The 25,671-nt window shown below is 36.8% G+C and overlaps 1 protein-coding gene across 5 annotated transcripts in view; it reads right to left on the bottom strand.

Annotated features, from left to right (window-relative positions):
* Positions 1 to 25,671, bottom strand: part of EXOC6 (exocyst complex component 6) — a 98,793-nt gene that overhangs the window by 32,893 nt on the left and 40,229 nt on the right. For 3 of the 5 annotated variants that reach the window (XM_086616957.1, XM_086616959.1, XM_086616958.1), the window contains 7 exons: positions 25,490 to 25,587; positions 23,736 to 23,841; positions 20,114 to 20,223; positions 18,958 to 19,069; positions 17,205 to 17,339; positions 12,059 to 12,238; positions 165 to 306 (listed from right to left, as the gene is read on the bottom strand). In XM_086616957.1, coding sequence (XP_086473083.1) covers positions 165 to 306; positions 12,059 to 12,238; positions 17,205 to 17,339; positions 18,958 to 19,069; positions 20,114 to 20,223; positions 23,736 to 23,841; positions 25,490 to 25,587 — 883 coding nt within the window. Of the gene's footprint in view, positions 1 to 164; positions 307 to 6,171; positions 6,202 to 12,058; positions 12,239 to 17,204; positions 17,340 to 18,957; positions 19,070 to 20,113; positions 20,224 to 23,735; positions 23,842 to 25,489; positions 25,588 to 25,671 lie in introns of all 5 variants that reach the window. The other 2 variants (XM_086616956.1, XM_086616955.1) reach the window with 1 other exon arrangement.

Genomic DNA, 25,671 nt, shown 5'->3' with positions numbered 1-25,671 from the left:
ACTTACTCATAAATACTTACATAAATACATAAATACTGTACTTTTTTTTTTAAAAAAAGACAAAGCTTTAGTAGATTATGGAAGAAAGATCACTATATGGCTTACATTAGAAAACTTTTTTGCAGTGTTTAGATATAGATAGGAATACTGGAACATCTACTTACATTCACACTGTATCACATCTAAATTAAACTGCTGAATTGCTCCCATGCTTATTTGTTTTAATTCACTGTCCAGTAGCATCTGCATCAGGGACGTTGAAAGATGCTGGCAAGCTGACATGCAAGCTGTCTGGGCCACTTTTCCCTAGTAGAAAGAGCAACAGGTTTTAAGATAGAAACGAACAATATATTACTAAAGAACTGCTTATCTGATTTGATTTTAATATATACTCAAAGTCTTAACAATGCAGGATTTAGATTAGAAGGGGAAAGATCACACTTGCTGTTATTTATTTGAGCTGTTAGCTTTGTTTCTATCAAACCAATCAGAGAACTAAATTAAATATATGTTAACACAATTATTGGCATTTCTTCCAGAAAGCCAACAGTCTTCATGAATACAAGGACATTTCCCAAATAATAACAATATAAGCTGCTGCTGAAGCATATGAACAGCTTTGTGGATTTTTTTTTTTTTTTTTTTTTACCCGAACAGAATGAAAGTAAGAATGTAAAGAAAATCAACATGCTGCATACTTTTAACAATAGCCAGTAAAAAACCCCAAAACTTTTATATAAAACAAAACCACTGCTTTTGGTTGGGGCATTTCTGAGAACAGCTTGTGCTAATTACCGGCACTTTAATTACTTGAATTCCATCTCAAAGCTTGTTGCTAAATTATTGAAAATATTCATGCTTATCCATCATCTTTTCAGGTGCTTAATAAATCAGTGCTGTCAGACATACACTACTTACAAAATGAAACGTAGCCCTCTGCTGTACAAAATGGAAATAATTTTCCAATCACAGTCTAGTTGTAACATTTCTCTGTATGGTGTGTATGCATTTGAGACAAATAATTTTCCAAACATGAGACCAAAAAACAAAGCACAAAACCAGACATTAATTTTTTAAATTATTAAAAATTTAGTACAGAAAAATTTAAAGATATGGAAATTCTACCTTAGAATTAAGAACACCAATTAAGACCAGATACCTGATCAGATGGCACCATTCTGTTCATAGCACTGTGATCTTTTAAAGCAGATTGATCTTGGCTTTCAAATGCAATTATATGAATCTCTGTAGTTTGATGTACTTAAACCACGCTTTTCAACTGACCTCTATGTTTCAATACGTAGTAAAACAAAAGTAACTATTAACACGCTTACATAAAGAAATCATAATCACGGAATGCATCTACTGGAGCACAGACCACTATCATTTTTACTTATATCCATCAGTAAAGTGATGAAACCTATTCTCTAAAGCAATGGTTCCTCAGCTGTTTTCTGCGAAGTCAGGTGGATCAATTCACTGTTGACTCACCGAAAAACATAAAAGCACTGAAAAAAGGTAAGGATAGACAGCAGTTTACTGTTCCAAAACGTTTGGAAAGTTCTGCTCCAACATCTGAAGAGCCAGATCTTGTTCTTTACAAGGCAACTTGTTCATATCATTGAGTTTTCATATACATATAACAGAAAGCAAATTTGGCCCTCAATATTTCATACATTAAAAAATCCATTCATTGTTAAAACGTAATTAAAATGTAGACAATACAATGGAAAGCATTCACTCTCCTCACATGTCACACCGAAACATTAAATAGCTTTTGCTAATACCTCCTTAGCATTAGGACACCTTGAACTGTTAGAAGCTTTATATCTAAAATGAGATGTCAGTTTCTTAATTGAAAATCTCGGAAAAGCAAATAACATTCTTGACCAAAACAGATGAACTGACAACAAGGAATGTAAGAAACAATGCAAGAACAGCATGCTTAAAAGTCTCCCAAACCCAACAGTAATTACACTGGGAGACATGCAGCTCTATTCTCCAGGCAGAACAATATCAATATGAATGGAAAAAAAAGGAGAGAGTTAAAAAAGGGGAAAAAAGAAGGAAAAGAGGTGAGAAGGGGGATCAATGGGCCACAGTTAATTTAATTATAGTGCAGTAGATTTTAGATACTTGATGGAAATGTCATTTTGATTTAATGGAACAACTAGTGCATATCTGTTTAATGTACTGCTCCATCAAATCAGCTCCATGTCCTATTTATGCTGCCACTATAACATAAGTTCAACCAGATTAATAGGTTGTCAAGAAAAATTTTAACATTCAATTTATTTTATCTGCAAACTATGTGTACTCCTCTGTTCTTTTAAATAAAAGACAGAATTTTATATTTCTGGCAAGTATCTGTAGTTGATTGTTACAATCTGGCAAATATCAATAGTACTGGAGCACAAGATAATGGTTACAATACAGAAATGACACGGTGAAAGCCGCTTGGACTTATAAATAAGTATCAATACATGTATGTTCAATGCTTAATTTAAAATTCCATAAAATGGAAATATCCTAACATTTAAACTATTTACAACTATGTAACTTGAACTACAGGCTTATTGTTCCCATGACATATCAACAAATAATAGAAGTTTACTATATACACTTCATGCTTACTCAATACACTCCCTGGATTTTCTTATCTAGAGAAAAAATGAAGCTATGTATATCAATCAAAATGCTGAATTTTAACTGCGAGAAATGCGAACTTTACTGTTATCCTCTTCAAAATTCAGTGCTTCCCAGTTCTAAATGTTGGATGTACTATATTCAGAAAAAGAACAAAATTCAAATTTGCGTTTGACAAATGAGATCTAGTTAAAAATCTCCCTCCAAATTTCCACCATCCACCAATTATTCAATTCCTTGACATTTTTTCATAATGTATTTTGAAGAGGAAATTTAAGGATTCGTGAACATATCAAGATCATGTTTCTTTTCTGGAAATTAACAAATCTCAGTCAGTTTGAAAACATTCTTCATGTCTATTATTTGTCAGTTTGGGCTTTTTTAATTACTACTATTTTTTTTTAAGAAGGTGGTGGCCTTAGTTACTGTATCTAGCAATTAAATACCCATATTCAATAGCATGCAGAAATCCAGCAGGCTTCTCACGTTTGCTCCAGTTGCCTCCCATTTGGAGACACCACTATTATCTCCGCTATATCTATGCTAATTGCTGCTATCTACAAAACCTATTCTTCCATTCAACCAATGTAAAGTTTAAAAAACAAGGACTCTATTCTATAAGCAAAAACACCTGCTAACAGTGTTAAAGGCAACTGTTTTTTTCACAGCCTCCACATTTTGCTGAAATACAAGATTGTAAAAAGAGAAAACCCTTAGACAAACTTCTTATATTTCAAAGAAGCTTGTAAAGAGAATCTGCTGACTTATTAAATCCTTTTTTATAGAACCCAAAAGCTTTTCTCCTAAGAACAATTGCAGCAAAGAGGCATTTGGCTCCTAGGAAATTCCCAAAGGGTCAACCATATGCATCCTTCCACAGCACCTTCCCAGTACTGCTGTCTAAGACCCATGCTAGCTGTCTCAAAAGCAGCTTTCATCATTCACTATGGTGTCAGTCAATATGATTTATGGACTGCATTCAGCAAAGTCAAAGCATATAGAATGAGAAATATGACTACAATCTGCTAATTTGTTTTGTATTGAGCCACTTAGGAGTCAAAGACCTGATGTCAGGCTGAGACCAGCAACACAATTAACCGGCCAGTGACAGATTCATCCATCCTCCCTGCCAGGCTGTGCCAATCAAAGACAGCATGAAGCAGCATTTGGAGAAATCAGTAAGAAAACCCATTCTCTAAGTCGCCTGTGGAGGCTGTTGATAGACAGTTTTTGAATATAGCTGCAGAAAATCACCACCCCTTCACCCTCACTGCAAGCTGTGAAATTAGGCTTTTGCTGCCAATCACAGAAACAATAAAAAACCACAAACTGCCATCCTCAGCATAAAAGGAAATAACAAAACTTATCTGTCACGTTTAAGAAGTTAAGCTGAAGAATTAATTTAACAATATGAAACGACATAATGAAAAACTTTCCGAAAATGCAAAGAAACTAAACATACAGATTTTATCAGTCATAATAACTGAAGCATGGTATTACTTAATATCAGGACTAAAATCTAACTTTTGAACTACTGACAAAACCCAAGTATATTAAAAAATACTAACAGAACTTTTAAGACTCACTTTATTTCCAGTCTCTACATCAAATTCTACTGAAAATATTAAAAAATTCCTACTTGAAAGTAATTTGTAACTTACTTTTCAATAGTCATTATTTTCCAAAGAGTTGTCCAATACTAACTTTATACTGGCCAAACACATATCTAGACTAAAACTTCAACTAATTCTAAACTTAGATTAAAAATATTTATGTATGTTCTCCCTATAATTAACTGATCTGAAAATAAAAGGTACGATTTTTCTTTAACTGTTCAAAAGAAAAACTAAAAAATGCAAGTCCTTAACAACAAATTTGATCACCCAATTGATTTCATGATATTAACGGCTGTATAATGAAATTTTAATTTGCTTTTTGATTCAAAGTATCTAGTGGCACTAGAAATTGCAATACGAACTTAAAATGGGATGTAAAAGAACCTGAAAACAGCGATAATCTCAGAAGATGCAAGTCTTGTGACTTTAGAATACAGAACTGTTAAAAGCTGCATGTCTCACAAATTATAACCTTTCAAAAGCAAATGTAGCCTCTGTTCTCTGCATCTCCGAAATTCTGGTGGTGCTTGGTCATGACATAACCAGCACGCTGACACCTATTCAACATTAACAGGAAATACTGCTACACAAAATATTCAATATTCCTAGTGCTCATGACACTTACTAGCTTGATAGTTCAACATAAGGCTTAGTATTCAAATCATAGAAATATGACCATTGGAACGAACAAGCAATGAACCTACTTGGAGTAGGACTATTGTCAACACTAGTTCAAATCTGTTGTCCTTTTTTCTGGCCAAGCCTTCAAAACAACTGAGGATGGGAACTCCACAGCCTCTCTGGATAACCTCCTCTAACACCACACTGCTCTCTTCATGCAAACTTCTTCCTTAATGTCAAAGCTTCATCTCCCAAGTTGTGACCAGAGCCACATGTGAATTTGTCAGTCCTACCAAGAGGAGTTTGGTTCCATCACCTTTGTATTTGTCCTTCAAGAGGTTGTAGGCTGCCACTAGGTCTCTCCCCAGCCGTCTTTTTAAGAGACTAAACAATCCACCTCCTTAAACCTCCATTGGTAACCTGTGTGCTCTAGGCTTCTAACAACTTGGAAACCCACTAGCTAGGTCCTCTCTCCAGAATCACCGAGTTCACTCAGACAAGTGCTTTCCATACTGTAGCAATGAACGAGTTTATTTCCACACTGTGTACTCTAAGTGCCTTACACATTTGTTCACTTAAACAGTGAACAGCACAGTGTACATTTGTTTACTTAAGCAGTGTACAGCAACAAGATTCAATCACATTAGAGTTATTAGAGAAAATCAGTACAAGTAAGTTCAGAAATTCAGTATTCAGAAGCCACTCTTAAGAGAATAGACTTAATTTCAACATTTTAATTATCATGGAAATGCTTATGCCAAATCAAAATAAACTCCTTATATAAAAATTGATGACCTGAAAGTAACTGGGGCTTGGAAGAATTCTTAAATGCAATCCATCATCTTCTTTAAAAAAAAAATAAATTTGAGCACACACATTCCCATGACCCCAGGCAGATGCAGCAGAGAAACAATGGAACTTTCACTGATTCTTTATTCTGTTATATCACTCTAGCCTTACTCTGTACGCATGTCTCATAGCTGCATTTTGATACCTGACCTCTCTTCCAAAAGGTCTCATAGTCTTCTCTAAATTATCTCATTTGGGATGCAAGGCACACCCCACCAACCTTCTGCAAGGTTTTTAGGGCTCCTGCTGTCCCAGTGTACCAAAGTCCAACGTTAGTAATTAACCTGATCCCTGCATGCAACTACACAAGGTACGCGCCAAGTCATCAGTGAAACAGAAGGGTCTTTTTATTAAATGATTAAAAATTGAAGCAATAAGCCTGCAGGCAGTTCATAGTTTTTCAGTTCACATGCTTTTTCTTCATCTCGCATCTACTTACCGACATAGCTGCATGGTCATTGTTGTTATTCTGAGAAGGAAACCAGTAAGGCAATCAAAACAAAAAAAAATTAAGATGTACTGTCAACATCCAAAAAAAAAGGAACAAAAAACTGGTAGCAATAAAAGGTAAGGAAAAGCTTCAAAAAGAACAATTACAGCTACATAATTCCTTAAATTAATTTTTTTAAACCTGTGAACTTATATAGTATTTTGTTGAGGCATAACAAAGAGATTATAATTTAAATAATACTAATTTGGCAATAAAATGTTTTTCTGTAATAAGGAACTATAAACCAAAATATCAAAGTAGCAAATTTCAAATGATGAAGCATCTGTTGATATGCCTTTCCAGAAAGTTTTCATTATAAGTAATAACGCATTCCAAAATACTTAGTTTAAAAAATAAAAGCCATGTTTACTGTCTTGGCCTACAGAGCCTATCTGTATGTCATCAACACACTTTGTTCAAGGAAGACTTAGAATGGCTCAGTACAAGAAGAATATAAATGTAACATGATCCATTAATAAATTTTAAAACAAATCTAATGGTAATATAACTGGAGGGTGGAATAAAGCTATTTCCTTTTCCAAAACTGTTTCTTAAGTACAGTACACAAGCACAGAGGAGAAAACCAATATGTAAAACTTAGGAGGAGAAAAAAAAAAAGCTTCAGAGATGCAAGACATTTCCAGTGATTCAATGGAGGTATCACACTCCAACTAAGTTGTCCCATGAAGTGTGCAGGTTCAGTAAAATTGAGATGACGGTTTACCTAATTTACATTACTAATGTTCCAACAAAAATAATACAAATTGCAGAAAATAGGTATTTAACATAAGATGTATTTTTTAAAAGTTACATCTACACTGGTACAGAAATATTTCAGTATAGCCCCACATGGAAGCACAAAAGGAGACACATCCCTGTGCATTCACACAGCTTACACATACAGCTAAAATAAAACTAGACTCTTAACGACAGGCACCCGACAACCGCAACAAAAACATTGTTAAAGAACGTATTACAACACTTCTACAAGAAGACTCAAGTTTGAAACAATATCAAAGACAAAGTGAGTGACCCTTGAAGGAGACTACGGAGAACTAGCGTGACCAACTAATGCCCCTAGCCCTAGCACAATGCCCTCTAACGTGATCAGATACGCTAAGGTAGGAAGAGAAGAGGTTCCTCTACTTGTCCTGCTCTTTTCCTTAATAAAATTACAGCCGGTGACTAGGACTTCTGTTCTTTGATTTTTATTTACAGAAAAGATTATGAGAAACTCTTTTGAGCAGTGGAATGTTTCTGCCAGCCATACAAAAATTAGTATGGAAATGACACTGTGACATTAATGGAACGATCCATCAATGAAAAGGAATACTAAAACTAATCCAAATCTTAACTATAGCACTCCAAAGCACTTATTATTTTAATGAGTTATGGAACCTAGATCTGGGCTTATCTTTAAAAATGCATTTACGATAATTCTTCTCTTAACGAAAATAACTTATTACAAATCTAACCAGAATCACCATAATGAAACTGTATACACGTTTTCATATAACCTCCACAGCTCATGCACAACAACATTCATAGGACTGTATGTATCTACAATTGGCCCAGCTAGAATAGCGACTGGCACACAGGATAAGTTAAAAATTACAAGAATCCTCTTGCCAGACCAGACTAGTTGTCCATACAGTTCTGCATCCTGTTACCTGACCACAGCTTGAAATTACCAAATAACCTCTTCACAGGAACTAGCTTTTCCCAAAGGTTGACTTGCACCCCTAAGCGCATGTTTTTATTCCTTTCACACTTTTCAAGTCCTAATGCCAGAGCTGCTTCTTTCCATCCCTTTTAACATGTTACTTCGTTCTGTCTGCGGCTCATTTCCAAACAGCTGTATCGCAACATACATCCTTCTCTAGAAGCTGCACATCTCTTAACTGCTATATGCATATGGCCGTTGAGGAGCAGTGTCATTTTTTCACACTGTTTTGCGTGTTACGTTACAATGATTTTAACTAGCAAACTCGCTATTCTTTATCAAAAATCACTTAATTGTTGATTTGGCACAGAAGCATATGCCTCACACATCGCATTGACATCAATATTACGCGATACCTTTTGAGTAGGTTACATCTTTGAGATAGTTAAAAAGAAAAAAAAAGAGACTGAAGAATCACAGCCTCTTCACATGTGATTTGGAAGACCAGATAAGCCCACTATGCCAGCAACTTCAACACCTTGCTGTGCACATAAAGAAATTATCTTTTACTTCCAGTCTGGAGCCTCAAAACATTCTATGCATTGAGGACTTTCTCTTCTTTCTTCTTCTCTACGACCTTATTGGCATCACGGAGACGTGGTGGGACGACTCCTATGACTGGAGTGTCAACATGGAGGGGTATAAGCTTTTTAGAAAGGACAGGAAGGGGAGACGAGGAGGGGGTGTCGCTCTCTACGTCAGCAACCGGCTGGAGTGCGTGGAGCTTCGCCTGGGGTTGGAGGAGGAGCTGACAGAGAGCTTATGGGTCAAGATTAGAGGACGGGGACGGACAGGCGATGTTACAGTAGGGGTCTGTTACAGGCCGCCTGGCCAGGAGGACAGAGCTGATGAGGCGCTTTATAGCCAGATAGAAGCAGCCTCACGGTCACAAGCCCTGGTCCTCATGGGAGACTTCAACCACCCTGACATCTGTTGGAGAGACAATACGGCAGGGCACAGGCAGTCCAGGAGGTTCCTAGAATGCGTGGATGACAACTTCCTCCTGCAGGTGATAGAGGAGCCGACAAGGAGGGGTGCCATGCTCGACCTTGTGCTCACGAACAGAGAGGGACTGGTGGGCGATGTGACACTTAAGGATAGCCTTGGCTGCAGTGACCATGACACGGTGGAGTTCAAGATCCATGGGGCAGCAAGGAAACCATACAGCAAGCTCTGTGCCCTAGACTTCAGGCAGGCGGACTTCGGCCTCTTCAAGGACCTGATGGGCAAAGTGCCATGGGAGGCAGCCCTGGAAGGACGAGGGGCCCAGGAAAGTTGGTCCACATTCAAGGAGCACCTCCTCCAAGCTCAGCAGAGGTGCATCCCGATGAAGAACAAGTCGGGCAAAAAGACCAGGAAGCCCGCGTGGATGAGCAAGGAGCTCCTGGACCAACTGAAAATGAAGAGGTTAGCCTATAGAGGGTGGAAGCGGAGACAGATAGCCTGGGAGGAATACAGTGAAGCTGTACGAGTGACCAGGGATCAAGTGAGGAAGGCTAAAGCCCTGAAGGAATTAAATTTGGCAAGGGATATAAAATGCAATAAGAAAAGCTTCTATAGGTATGTAGGGGACAAAAGGAAGTCCAAGGAGAACGTAGGCCCCCTCCGGAGGGATACTGGTGCTCTGGTTACCCGGGACATAGAGAAGGCTGAGGTACTCAATGACTTTTTCGCCTCAGTTTTCACTGATAAAGTCTCCTGTCTTACTGCCCAAGCTGTGGAAAGAACTAGCAGGGACTGTGAGGATGAACCACCGCCCACTGTAATTGAAGAGCAGGTTCGGGAACATCTGAGGAACTTGAAGGTGCACAAGTCCATGGGACCTGATGAGATCCATCCGCGGGTCCTGAAGGAACTGGCGGATGAAGTTGCCAAGCCACTGGCTATTGTATTTGAGAAGTCGTGGCGGTCTGGCGAGGTCCCCGATGACTGGAAGAGAGGGAACATAACCCCCATTTTTAAAAAGGGGAACAAGGAGGACCCGGGCAACTACAGGCCGGTCAGCCTCACCTCTGTGCCTGGCAAGGTCATGGAGCAGATTCTCCTGGGAACCATGCTAAGGCACATGGAGAGCAAGGAGGCGGTGGGTGACAGCCAACATGGCTTCACCAAAGGCAGATCGTGCCTGACCAACTTGGTGGCCTTTTATGATGGGGTGACAGCATCGGTGGACAAGGGTCGACCAATGGATATCATCTACCTGGACTTGTGCAAAGCTTTTGACACTGTCCCGCACGACATTCTTTTCTCTAAACTAGAGAGGCATGGGTTTGATGGATGGACCACTCGGTGGATAAGGAATTGGCTCAATGGCCGCACTCAGAGAGTAGTGGTCAACGGCTCGATGTCCAAGTGGAGACCGGTCACGAGTGGCGTCCCTCAGGGGTCCGTGTTGGGCCCGGCCCTCTTCAACATCTTTGTCGGTGACGTGGACAGTGGCATGGAGTGCACCCTCAGCAAGTTCGCCGATGACACCAAGCTGTGTGGTGCCGTCGACACGCTGGAAGGGAGGGATGCCATCCAGAGGGACCTCGACAGGCTGGAGAGGTGGGCCCGTACCAACCTCATGAAGTTCAACCAGGCCAAATGCAAGGTCCTACATCTGGGTCGTGGCAATCCCAGGCACAAATACAGACTGGGCGGAGAATGGATCGAGAGCAGCCCTGAGGAGAAGGACTTGGGAGTACTGGTGGACGAGAAGCTCAATATGAGCCGGCAATGTGCTCTTGCGGCCCAAAAGGCCAACCGCGTCCTGGGCTGCATCAAGAGGAGTGTGGCCAGCAGGTCGAGAGAGGTGATTCTTCCCCTCTACTCTGCCCTCGTGAGACCTCACCTGGAGTACTGCGTCCAGTTCTGGAGCCCCCAACATAAGAAGGACATGGACCAGTTGGAGAGGGTCCAGAGGAGGGCCACGAAGATGATAAGAGGGCTGGAGCACCTTTCCTATGAGGACAGGCTGAAAGAGTTGCGGCTGTTCAGCCTGGAGAAGAGGAGGCTCCGGGGTGACCTTATAGCGGTCTTCCAGTACCTCAAGGGGGCCTACAGGAGAGATGGGGAGAGGCTATTCAGGAGGGCCAGTTGTGATAGGACCAGGGGTCATGGTTTTAAAATAGAGGGAGGTAGATTCAGATTGGATATTAGGAAAAAATTTTTTACCATGAGAGTTGCAGAACACTGGAACAGGTTGCCCAGAGAGGTGGTGGATGCTCCATCCCTGGAGACGTTCAAGGCCAGGTTGGACAAGGCCCTGAGCAACCTGATCTAGTTGGAGATATCCCTGTTCCTTGCAGGGGGGTTGGACTAGATGACCTTTGAAGGTCCCTTCCAGCCCTAACCATTCTATGATTCTATGATTCTATGATTCATAGGCATTGCATGTGGGTAAAGCACTTGGACATCAGTGTCACAGCAGCAACCAAGGACAAGCTGATGAAAAGCAAATGTAGCTTGAAAGACTTATTGAAGTTACTCCAGACCTATAAAGCTATAAGCTATTATGATGATTAATCAAACTAGAAATAGTCTTTTTTGTCTTAAAGCAAGGGGAAATCAGACAACAGAATGCAACAATTAGTATACAAAACATGTTAACAGGTTTTACCCAAGACAAAATAACACAGGATATATTTGAATATGAACAAGGATTCATTTTAATGAAGCTCAGCTAACTAGAATCAAATCACTTTCTTTGATGAAAACTACTTAGCTAAAAACAACTTTGGAGAATCCAAGACCTCCATAATCTTATATATTAGGATTTGCACCAATTCTGCATTGTTTGAGTCAATGCATCTGTACACAGAACCAATACGGTTAATTAAAAAGGCCATCTGATGCTCTAGAAAACCACATGAGTTCTTACACTATTTGTAAATTAGCTGTTGTTAACAATATTGCTAAAGCATTTGAAAGTATTTTCTAAGTATTACCATGAGTAAGCATCATCAACATACTGAAACACGTCTGAAAACACATCTGTACTGAAAAAAAATTAAAAATACATATGCCAGTATGTGCACAATTCAAAAATCCCATCTATCTTGAAAATCTTAGTATTTTAAAATAAAGTAATGCTCTAATAGTTTGAAATTAAACTTAATTTTGAACACTTACAGGTAAATGAGTAAAAACTTGAAATGTGCTTCTTAAAAAATTAATAAGGTCCATTAAATATCCACTGGCTCTTCCATCTGATTCAGACATTGTCCAGTCATAATCAGCAATCTGAATAAATTCATCTATTTTTTGGTTAAGTTTTGTGTATATTTCTCCTTCTGCAGCATGCCTTGCATCCTGAAAGAAAATCATGTGCAATGTCAGAATTATAAAATATTATTGGAATGCAGATAAAATTATATTCATCAATGAAATGTCTTGCGTTTTTCTTAGATTCAAAATATATTTTAATCAATATTTTAACTGCTGTCTTACAGTAAGTCTGAGGCTGTTCTTTTTAAAAACTGCCGTAATGTATACTAAAAGAGTGTTTATAACAGAACATGCCTACAGAACAACCTAACTTCTCAGAGACAAATGAAATTAATCTGAAATCAGAAACAAAGCAATTGCTTTACTCTCTTCACAAAAGTCATGTTTAATTCAGCCTTATAAATTTATCAATCCTGACACAAAGTTTATCTGCCCTCTTTTACAAAGAAAATAATAGAATAACATAATTATTTTATCTGTTATGGCTAGAGGTCCAGCAATTGTATGATTTTTATGTAATTAAAACTGCACATCTGAAAAATACTCATCATTTTTTTGTCCTCCTTTAAATATCACACACCATGATTCAGAGCACCCCCCTGCTTCCTCCCACCCCTAGTTTTCATTCTGCCACCACCTGGATTCCACTTTTTGGAACAGTAAAGTGGTAAAGTCTAGCACCTACTGTGAAGTGAGATTATGATGCTATTTATCTGCTTTATTTAAGGGACATCCTCATAGATCCAATGGGATCTACGTACAGATGCTTGATAAGCTGTATCTTGCTGGAAAGGCATGCTTTTACTAGCCTGGAGTTTAAACTTACTTAGTAAATTCTGAGTTCTAATTGGGCTCAACATGAAACTTTCTTCACTGATCTTCAGAAATAATTCAAGTAAGACATTTGATTTAAACTGAACTGGTCAGTTGCTGAAGGTTTTTAGAGAGTAAAAATAGGCTGAATATACTGGAGCAACATAAAGGTGGATTAAATTCCCATTGCTAGTTTCCTCTCAGAGAAAGCAGTCCACAAACATAGCACTTCAGGAAAGATGTAAATAGGAAAGGCAAAAAGAAAAAAAAAAAATCAAAACTATCTGAGCTTAAAGGTGGCATCACACTCAGTAAGTACTGCAAACTCAGGCTCAGCCAGGCCCCAGGCCATGAGGCACTTCTGGAGGAACCAAGAAAGCATGTGGCCTTGCCATGCAGAAATATCAAAGTACAATTCCCTAAAATCAGCATTTTTACTGTGAAACTAATTTGTAAAAAGCGTCCAATGAACAGCTCTCCCAATCCAACACACAAGAATCTGGCAACTTGTTAACATGTCAAACAAAGTAAGATGCTGACATCCACAATTTTGCAGATGGCTAGGGCTAGAAAAGCCTGAATTAAAGTCAAGTCTATGTTTAAAGTTTTTAATTAACGATGAGATTTGAGTTTCAAGAATCTATATTTGCAAATACATCTGCTTAGGTTTAGTACGATGCCCTGTTTTTTGTTTGTTTAAAAACTAAGTCATTTATGGAATGGTTGTACCAGTTAAGCGTTTCTAGTAACTGGCAATGACAAGACTAGTCCTTCAGGTTTTGTTTCTGGAAGGCTGTTTTTGGCTACCTTTTATCTTGCTTCGGTAACTGGGTTACAACTGGAGCAGAGTGCTGCCAGTACTTTAAGCAAGGAGTGCTGCTTTATTGCTTGAGATAAGCATGAACAGACGAGCAACTGGATTTAAAACCCAAAAGTTAATTCTGAGAAGCAGCACTGTGAATCCCATGCACAAGTCAAGAAAGAGTGAGTTAGCAGTATTCAGATTTGGGATGACTCCTAGAGGCAGATGAATTAACTCCACCTCTTCTTTTTAACGTGGTGACAGAATTGCTTCAAAAAAAAAAAAATCTTTTGAAAGCTCACCAGATTTTCCCCTAGTATAGAAGTGAACAGAGCAAATGACGCAGTTTTGTTAAATGGTTCCTTTCTCAGAGGACGTCCTGAAGCATTGCACAGGATTTCACGCTGGGTATCTGGCAGCTTAGTGCTGAGACTCTGGGCTCAAAAACTTCTATCAACTAGATCTGCAAATACATCTATTTATGCTTAGTGTGACTGCTGATTTAAACAAAGGAAAACAATGGTCATCCAAACCTGGAAATCCTGGCTATAAACATTGAAAGCTACACACTTCTTTAATATGATAAATTGAAACAAGTTTTTGTTTTGGTGGTGGGTTTTTTTTTTTATTTCTACCCATGTGAAAATGAGATCTTATACACAAAAATAAAATGAGAAAAACAGCTCTCTAAAATAGTAGCCATGAAATAGATCTGAAGGCTTCTATTAAAAAAATACAGTGTAGATGTACTTAAAAGACCATCTCATGGAATGTAAATGTGATCAATGCTGCTAATAAAAGGAGATTTTCGACCACTCAGAAAGAATGGAGGTGACACAATTTGCCACCAGGAGATGAATTTAATAACAGCAGAACATACCAAACTCTCTGAGGGCTCTGTTGGGGAAGTGCAAACAGTTTTTCATTAAAATAGAGAGAAAAAAAAGGGGGATTAACAAGGAAAGAATTTTCTACTATAAGTGGAGAATGTTGTGCTAACAGGTTCTCCAGGGAAAGAGACAGGAAAGAAACCATAAAAAAAAAAATTCTTACATGTTTGTCAGTGTTCATCCTGTATTTTTCCAAAGTGCATAAATACTAAGCTTACTAAGCATAGATATAATGTTCTGTAATTCCCTCCAACAGAACTTAGATAGTTTACAGGGCAGTTAAACATAACTTACAGCATAAGCAATCAGTACAAAATATAATGCAAACTTTCAACTGCATTTATTAAATGAAATTCAAGGATTAAGAACATCTTACCTCTTAATGAAATCAGAGACTATGGCTGCATTAAGTGTTTTGTTTGAATGTTAAAAAGATTATGAATTGACCTTACATGAAAATCATATCTATAGATATGCAAATTCAAACACACACATGCACTATCAGTACACAACAAGCAAACTAGGCAGCCTAGATCTCAAGGACAGGGCAAAATCAGTAAAACCACTGGTAGGGCAATGGTAACCTAACTACGGTTGCGAGGCCAGAACCTTTCTGTCTTGCCTTATTTATTAAATCCCTAGCAAGACAAATGACAGTTAATAGGAAAATTGTTGGCAATCAACTGGAAATAGAAAGTGTCTTGCAATAATGATGTCTTATTCCACCTCGCCCATCTTTTAACATCTATGCCAGAGGCGATATTATAAAAAATGAAGTACAGAAAACAGAACTATTCTCAATAGGATTAGTCGTCTTTATCCCATAAATACAAGAAATCACCCTCCTTTGTTTCATCATACACTGAAAACAACCCAAATACCTACAGCTCAAGTTGCAGCTGCTTCGGAATCCCTGATGACTTTTTGTTTTGCTTTGTTTCAAAAATTTCTGTAGAGAAGCCCCAAGTGACTAAGAAGGCAATGCACTGGCTGAATTAACAGCACAAGGTAACCTATATAAGATTATTCTTTTGAGAGAATGTTTTCTTCAGAAAGAAAACCCCAAGATACCCCCCCCAAGCACATACATTTGCTTCTATTCTAAATCAAAAAAGCTATGTGGCCAGACTTGGTCAATTATTATAATATCTGCCATGTTTTATGTATATGAATACCAAAACTTGGTTCTTCGATGTACACAACCATCTGGTGCTCGAAAGAAGTATCTGGCACTCAACCACCACCAGAGTGCGAAGGATCTCTAAGCATCTATACACCTGTCCCCAGTACCGCAGAGCAGGAAGGTTTCTGGCCTCAGACCAAACCATCTTTGCACTCAGGATAGCTAGTCTAGCTGTTGGGATCTTGTTTTAGAGCTTACTGTGGTCAACATGACACAAAACAGCCTGAGCAAGGATCAGGATTTTGACTAATTTATCTTAGGGATAAATCTCAGTCATCTTGAGTTACCTGGGATTAGGTATTTTAAGTGCAGATTTCTCATTAACAACATGTGCCTGCCTTACAGCTGAAAAAGGACTAAGGCCTTTTGAGTAACATTGTGGAGAGGGACTTCAAAGATGAGGGTATGGTTTTTGCTCTGCCAAGGACATCAGATACGACTATGTAAGTTACTTGGTATTTGCTTTAGTTTCCTCTTTTCAAAATCCTTCAACGTTTTTATATAGACAAATGCAAGAACAACTAGGAGAACTTCACCTACTAATGATATGAGGAGCCATACACAGAAAGAAAACTACATTTTTTATTTTAGGATTATTTTATACTCAGCTTACGAACGTTGCCAAGCTAACTGTTGAAATTACAATTCTCTATGCTTTTTTTTTCTTGAGATACAAGCTTAAATACTTCAGCCATTTCTGAAAAATGCCAGAGAAAATACAGTTTGTTCAGATAAGCAGTTGTCATAAACGTATGGCATTTATGAAAACAGTCAAGTTTACAGTGATCATTTTAACCAGTATTATTTGGTATATAAATGTAAAGGACATGTAAATAAAATATGAATTCTAAAAAGATAATGGAATAATTTATGCTTTGTAGCACATTATTAATACTGCTGTTATATTACTAAGTTACAGAATTTGAAAACATACCACAAAATATTTATATTGTAGAATAAAAACAAATAAATAATACAAACATTTGAGATTAAACTAGCAGTTTCACCTGATTCCATTCAGAAAGGGGAGATGTTACACGAATTAGAACTTAATCTATCAAAAGCTTCTGGTGCAGTTAAGCTTAGTTTGTCATTTCATAACTTAATAAAAGATGCATCTGAAAGAGAATATTGATGCTTCTTATGTACTGACATATTTCAGATTACCAATAACATAAATCCCAGTGTTTATCTGCTTAGTATTACAGTTGAATTCTCAACAGTTCAGAATTGGTTTAGATTAAAAAAATCAGCAAGCGTGCAGCTTTGCCCTTACCCCCTTTTGTTTTAAAATGCTTCATTTATGGTGAAGTTAATACAACTTTTCAGACATTGTCATGTACCAGTTGATGTACAGCATACCTTAAATGTAGAAAGTCCATAAAGTCTTGCAGTGTGAACAGTCACTTGTGAAATACTTGTAATGTTAGATATAAAATCCTCAAGGTATTTACAGGCTTGTTCCAAGTGTGTTGTGTTTATGATAATTTGAACAAGCTACAAGAGACAAAAAATTCCTTTATCACCTTTTTGTATCACCCATTGTCATCTGATCTTGTAAATGGTTACTTCTTTCAGAAACAATGCTACTAGAAATTAATCACAGTATTTCAGGTTACCACCTATTACCTGGTTTCAAGTTTGCTTTCAAATACCACTAAGGAGTATATACCACAGTTTACACACAAATGACGCCATTTTAAAAATTAAGACCACAGACACCTACTCAGTGAAATATATTCAATTGATATTTTAGAAGTTTAAAAGGGAAAATAAAGGAAAAATATATTGCCAAAAGCAAATCTGTGCCATAAAAATAATTTTTAAAAAGTTACTGCTATAAAAAAAAAAAAAATCCCAATATTGTCTGCAGAATGGTGCATTCAAAAGTTAGGGAATTTCAAAAATAAGGTTGTCAACTACTCCCCCCCAGCAATGGTAACAATCTGCTTGTATATGATAGAAATGTTTTTATAAGCAGGACCTGCTTTTGCATTCAGTTCACAAATTAGATAATGTTCACAATGCGTAGTAACTGAAACATCACTATATGACATCTTAATTCTTATTGCATACTGTTTGTTTTACTGAACACTAATGTAATGCTTAGTAAAGTAAGTTTTCTCTTTCCACAACTTTCCTCATAAAACATATTGACCTGATAATGAAACACCTTAAAAAATACTAGTGAATTTATTTTCATACCCGTGAAAACATTTCTGTACCAATTTCAAGAACACAAAAAACGATGTCTCAGAAAAATTGTATGGTTTCTCTTATTAACCTGGCAATATATGATTTATAGAGCTTTTTCTTCATTTTCTTCTTCTTGATTTCGTCTACACAAGAGGTTCTTGCAGTTAAACAACAACATTCAGCATGACGTAACACTGCTATAACAGTAACAGTCTAAGTCCTTCTCAGCATGTTTCAGTAGGTACCTGCTGTCTCCTGACAGTGCATGTACCTGCAATGAATGTTCAGACCGATCCACTGTCTCACTCTGTCTTATACTGTCCAATAAAAAATTAAACCAATAGTCCTGATGAAGAAACAACATGCACAAACCTACTTAAACATTTTAATTGCAATTACTACAGAAAACGTTTCTGGTGTTAGAGTCAACCTGAGATTTTAGATTTCTTGATCTGGTTTAGCTGATACTTTACACAGTCCATGTGAGAGATTTTCTTTCCTCCTCACTTTTTCTTTTTTTTTTAATAGGAAGAAAAAGGAAGTCAGCAATCTGCTACTAATTGCTAGACAGCAGCAGAACACACAAACCATGCTCTTTATGCAACCAAAGAAGTAAGAGTCTTTGACTTACTTCTTGCATATCTCTGTTTATCATACAGGAGACAGAACTCTTTCACTGTCATCTCTCAAAAGGCATCCCTGTGTACATATACTTTCAACCAGACCCAATACTGTCTTGTATTATTTGCATAACAGATATCGATGCTTTCACCTCTCTAAATTTTCAATCTGAAAGCAAACACTACTTGTTTTTCTTACACAAATCTTACTACCATGGTATGTATATCTACATTTACAAGAATTGTTTTAGCACTAATTGTCTTAAAAACCAGATTTGAGTATATGTTTTAAAACTTACCTCTGTCAAACCTATATGAGGTTTTTTAATTAGGTTCTGTAAACAACTACTTAGAGTTCTTGTAAGCAGCAAATTTGTAGATTTTCTGAGCATATCATCTATTTCTGTTGAGCTGAAAAAAAAAATGTTTATTTTTATAACTATGCTGTACATGACAATACTTTGTCAGTAATACTTATTTTTTTTTTTTTCCCTGTAACGGGAACTTTTCATGTTAAGAACTCCCTACGTGCATGAAATTTCTGGTTGCTCCAAGTCTCCTATGTTCTAAGGCACAGAACATCTCTTTCACTCACCAAATTATCCATTAACTAAATTTCAACACTGAAGCAAAACCTGTTATTTTTAGATTTTGGACATGTTTATTGACACAGCAGTTCAGAAAGCGTAATTTGTGGGTTTTAATGAGTTACTGAGGAGATCAACATGTGCTCATTAGTGCGTGTAAATTATAAACAGTATCAATTAAGAATGTGTGAAAGCGAGTCATTTACATCTTTACCAGTGCAGAAGTGGGTGACCAGCCACGAATACCTTCCAGATTTCAGATCTATGAATGTTATTTTATGCAATTAAAACTAAGCTTTTGAAGGCAACAAAAGGAAAGGAAATGGGAGAATTGTAATGTTTTCCATTACAAAAAGGTGGGATGGAAGACGGAAGGAGCATGTGGACAGCACGTTCTGTTGCAGGAGAAATCATTGCTAAGGAAACTCAAAGCACTGAGAAGGGAAAGATTGTTCAAAGTAATCAGGGATGCTACACAATTATTTCTGAAATGGTCAGTACCAAAGAATATTTTTCAAATCTTACATGCTTTGTTAAATAAATAAAATCTCTAGTTTATTCAAACCAGTCAATACTGTTTAAAAAACCCCAGCAGTGTTTTAGGCTGCTTACCATGCCAAGCTACTGTCACCCATACAGACATACACATATTTATTGCATGCAATATATATATATACACACACACAAGAAACATATGCTATACCATTGGGAATAATAGACTAAATATAAAGAATTATGTATGTAAATTATGAAATAAGCACAGCTAGCAAGTACATAAGAAAATATACTTTCAATTTAACTTATGTTTTTAGGTGACCTTGAAGTTATACGTTACCTTATAGTCACATTCCTGATACTTTAAGCTTACCTGCGGTGAAGTGACTCTGAAAACTTAAGGCTTGCATAAATAAATTCCTTAACCTGGATATAGATCTGAGGCACTGACTGAGACATTGGAAGTTTCTTTGGAAAGGATTGCTGTGAAAATAAAAAATAATACTATCTTAAACTTGAAAATGATTCTAAGGAGAGCTTGGTATTAAATGCAACAATTAGAAAGCCACATAATACTATCAATATTTTAAACTGTTTTTAAGTTTTCCTGGTTTTCATCAAACAGTGGCGTGCATTGGGCTGACTTCTGCATCTATTTTAATAGTTTATAAGCAAAATAGAACTTTATCACTTATTTAAATTACAATAAAGTTTGGAGACTTTATGTAATCTAAGATCCCTCTGTAGAAAGCAATTTACAAATATACATTAAAAAGCAGGTCTCAAACCAGTTTTAATCTGAATGAACAAGATAGATGTAAGTGGGATGAGAGGTTCAAAAATGCAAACTTTTTTTGCCAAAGAAAGCAGCACAAAAAAAACCATTTAAAAAAAAAAAAAGTTGAGACGTTCAATACATCCAGGATTTTCAAAGCATCCTGAGTATGTTCAGACATGTATATTTACTATCATATATTTACTTTCTCTCAATGGCTTACAAAACCAAAGCAGTTTGAACTAATTTCAACAATTTGGATTGACATGTGGGAAATACTAGTAGTCCATAACAATAAAATTAAGCTTCTTACATCAATTTTAAAGCTGATATATTTGGGATTACAAAAAGAAATATATTCAATTAAATCTACATATACCAAATAGATACTTCTGCACTGAATACCTAATTTTTGAAATCTGCAAAAGAAATAATTTTCTGTTTACTCTGACTAATGCATGAGAAAAATAATTAACAACTGGTATCATCCCTGAAGAATTCAAATTTCTCAAAAAAAAAAAAAGCAGCTCAACATTTGTGTATTAAAAAAACAAGACAAAACTGATTACCTTCACATTCTCCTAATCATATCTCTTTATTTAAGATTAGGTGGTGTGACAATTTTGTGGTAAAAGTGCCAGGCTTTTGTGTCATTCAACAGCAAGAGCAAACATTTTTTTAACAATAAAATTTACTTCAAATATGTGTTCATCTGATTTAAGCAATTAATTTTCGCAGATAAAACAAGTGCTATTACATACAACTATTTCGGATCATTACAACATTCTGTCAGCAGGACATGAGTCTCAACCTTCATATATTCAACAATCTAAGAGAAGCAATTCTTTATCCTCTACAGTGTCTGGCCAATACAGGAGGACACAACACTTTCTGTCTGCTTACGACAGCAAGAAAAAAAATAATAACAAAGATAAAAGACAATTGTTTCCCTTCTGAATACAGAAGGGAGTAAAATTAGATTATATCATCAAACCATGATAGTTTGGCACATTCAATCTAAACAGCAGAGCACAGGTAAGACTGTTTTCTCCAGTCAGATTGGATTTGCTGTGTTAAATATCTAGTAGGTTCTGGTCGTAATTCTGTCTAATGTGCTACAAGCGACTTCAATGATAAACTTACCTGTAAAATGTGAGGGTGATTCATTCTACTCTACAACTAAAAATGGTTCATCTCTTTTTATACTAAATGGAGAGAAACAGACATTTTAAAAGGTGAAATTCCCCTTAATCTGTAAAAGGCATCAGAGATGCATCAAATGGAATTAGCCCTCTGGGGTGTCTATTCCTCTCCATCAACTATGCAGGCTCCTTCGGCAACTAGCCTGAACTTACACATCTATTTAATTTACTTTTTTTTTACTTAAACATAAAAATGTAGATTAAATTAACCTACCCAAGAGGACCTCCTAGTGCCTTACGGCCTGAGGTAACAACAGAGAGGTGAAGTGGATGAGATTAGAAACAGCAACCAATAGAAGTGATGTTGGAGCATGTATAAAGTTTCCCCTCCACGCGGATTCCCTGCTACCACATAAGGTAACACTGCCGTCTTCCTTTAACAGGATGCTTAATGATTCTTTCTCTTCTGCCTAATTGACAAAACTTTTAGGAACTCAATTATCTTTGAGAGTTCTGCCCCTTTGCTAAATTTGGTTGAAGTCAACTAAATGAAATTGCTTCAAAAATTGCCAGGACACAAGAAAAAAAAACCTCAGACTGCCTTATTTCTAATGATCTCCTGCTTTACATACAGGTTTCAAAGCTCTTTTCAGAGATATGCAAAAAAAATGTTATCCCTGTTTACAGATGAATTAACAGGGATAGAGAGAAGTGAAGTGACTTACCAGCACCACAGAATCCAGCCTGATCCCTACCTTTACTCTTAAGCTCACTAGCCCAAAAACTAAGCATCAGAGAGATTCTGCCCATAAAACGTCTACAAGAAGTGCTGCTCACTATGAAATAGAAATCTCTCTTTGTGTCATAAACAAAAATTAAAATTGTTGGGTACAGAGAACATGTTTCCCTCCTGGTGAAACAAGAGCCAAAGTTTTGTATTAATCACACATGTAGGTAACTATACAAGTTAACATCCACACACACATGCTGATACATCAGACAGAGAGTGAGAGAGGCTAACAGATTAAAACCATTTAGTCCAAGTTAAAAATCTTTGCAATTTATTAGCAAAATATGTCATGCTAAATAGCATCCGAGGTGTGGTACACTTCCAATGCTGTAAGGGATTTCCATTCTGTTTGCCTTATTTTAGTGTTGTAATGGATAAGTGAATGAATTTGATGGAGAAAAGCATCCAGCAAGCACTCTGGAGTCTTATTCAAAAATCAATATAAAAGCCACCTTTAGGTTTTTCATCTTCGTTGCTACACTGTATTAATGACATCCAGCTGTTACATTTGCCTGGTAAATCCCTGCTGAACTGTAGAATCAGAGTATCTCTACTTTTGCAGATATCTGTAGTGACGGTTCATGTATAAACTAGCTTCCCTCTACAACAGTTACTCCCACTGTCATATGGTTTTTAGATTTAGTTCCCCTTTACAGACTCCACCATGGGTCCATTATTTCTTCATCAGTATTACCAAAATCGTATTTGAAGAGCAAAATATATTAATCACCTTTCTGTGAAAGCAGTTTGTAGTGAAAGAATGGCTGAGGCTATGAAAGAACATCCTATTGGGATGATAGTATGGCAGAATTATTTATAGTTGCTTCATGTTTATTTTGCCCAAATGCTCAAACACAAATAATTAATTTTAAAAGTGAAATACAAAAGTTGTTGTCTCTAACAGGTCTCTGTTTTACATCTATTTTTGCAATACTACAGCATATAATAAACTATGAGTTACTAAACCAAGTGAGTTGCAACAAAATTTAACTAATTAAAGACAGACAGTATTATAATTACATAAAGAGTGTATCAATTAAAGTGTATTATTAATTTGTTTACAAAACAATGGGTTTCATTATTCACTCAAACATCAGAGCAAATGACTAAAGCTTTAATTTTCATATTTATTTATGACTAGATAATTACACACAAAGAAGGTGATTTAGCCTCTTAATCTACCTAGCTTTTCAAATTTTAATTGCTTTTTAATTACAAAAAACATTACTGTCCCAAGCATCCTTAATTGGATTTCAGCAAATTTTAATAACATAAAAGTTTTCCTTACCTTATCAAGTTCTGGATCTTGAAAAGGAAATTTGCTTATAACTATTTTGTATTCCTCTTCGTTTGCTACAGGAATAGGGCTGTAATTGTCCACTTCAAAAATATCCCTGATGAATTAGTAAAGTGAAAAAAATTTAGGACATGTAACTTATTTATAGTATTTTCCAGTGTTAAAACATGTAAACAAGCATAAATCATAGAATCATAGAATGGTTAGGGTTGGAAGGGACCTCAAAGATCATCTAGTTCCAACCCCTCTGCCATGGGCAGGGAAACCCTCTACTACACCAGGTTGCCCAAAGCCTCATCTAACCTGGCCTTGAACACTGCCAGGGATGGGGCATCTACAGCACCTCTGGGCAACCTGTTCCAGTGCCTCAGCACCCTCTGAGTGAAAAATTCCTTCCTTATATCTAATTTAAATCTCTAAAATATCTTAAAATATTATATCTCTTTAAATATCTTTAAATTATATCTAATTTCTCTCTCACTCTTCTCTTTCAGTTTAAATCCATTAGCCCTTGTCCTATCACTACACGCCCTTGTAAAAAGTCCCTCTCCAGCTTTTCTGTAGGCCCCCTTTAGGTACTGGAAGGCTGCTATAAGATCACCCCGGAGCCTTCTCTTCTCCAGGCTGAACAGCCCCAACTCTCTCAGCCTGTCTCCATAGCAGAGGTGCTCCAGCCCTTGGGTCATCTTCATGGCAATTTTACTACTACACATAGGTGTGCAGCTTCAAAAAGTTACGAACTGCAATCATCATAATTTCAGACGTCCAAACTATTTTTAGATGAATTTGAAAGTAGCTTATATATGCTAAGTCTTTATACTGCATCCGATCGCTGAGAAAAAATAGCCAAAAGCATTTTAATATGTATGACTCAAAGCATAACACAGCAAAGAAACTTTAGGTCAACTAGTCTACTTCAGGGTAAACCATAATGAGAAACTTATTAATTATGGTAGCCTACACTCTGCCTACACTAAAGCAGACATTCAGAGTATCTCACTTAGGTCTCACAGCCACAATATAGTCAATAGAGATATTCAGAGAACTTCAACTAGGCACATGGCCGCAGCATTAAGTACCCTCTGGACTGTTCTACTAGTCAAATATCTACACTAGGAGTCTAGAAAGCTTGAGAACCTTAAGTGTTCAATTTAATTTTAAGGTTTTCTGTAATACCCTGTGACATATTTTACAGTAAACAATTTCTGCACATTTAGACATCACACCCTATCTGCAAATAGGCTTTGGAGTGCAGTTCCAGGCTGCCATATTCCTGGGTTTAGAATTTACTCAATCAAATGATTCCAAAGAATAGGTGGAAACAACCTGCATTCAAAAACACAAGACGACGTACTGGCAAAGTCAGTAGTCTGTCAGGGAGATATGCGTATCAGTTAACTGCAAACATTAGGACAACTTAATTAGGAACTTAATGCCTTATTGCAATATTCTGGAGTTATTAGTTTCCTAATGAAGAAAAACAGACATCTCTCTCCTGCATGTTTCTCCAATAATGTCCCTTTGGAGACCTTCCTTCTCTCCATTAACTACAGAAGCAGTACTTGATGGCTCTTCTCCTAAATATTAGTTACACGTGATGAATACTTAGTGCTATCCAACCCAAAATTAATACACAATAATGAGTTAATCAATTCTTCCAGAATTACAACTCTATCCAAAAAATGTGAAGTTAGACAAAAACAATAGACGCAATACAAAAGGCACAATTATGTTGAAATACTAACCTGAACAGTCCAGACCACTTTTTAAGAAGTGTTTCATTGTACTGGTCTCTTATCTCAAATAAAAGATCAAATAGTCGGTTCACAGGAAAACCATAGCCCTAAGGTGCAAAAATGAAAAGGGCGGATAATTTAAGAACTAATACACTCAATTCCTATTACATCGCTTCAGGACTTTGAGATGA

Source organism: Tauraco erythrolophus, chromosome 9, assembly GCF_009769465.1.
Source record: "Tauraco erythrolophus isolate bTauEry1 chromosome 9, bTauEry1.pri, whole genome shotgun sequence".
Lineage (NCBI taxonomy): Eukaryota > Metazoa > Chordata > Aves > Musophagiformes > Musophagidae > Tauraco > Tauraco erythrolophus.
Note: the sequence above shows the minus strand (reverse complement) of the source record. Positions and strands in the feature narration are given on the sequence as shown.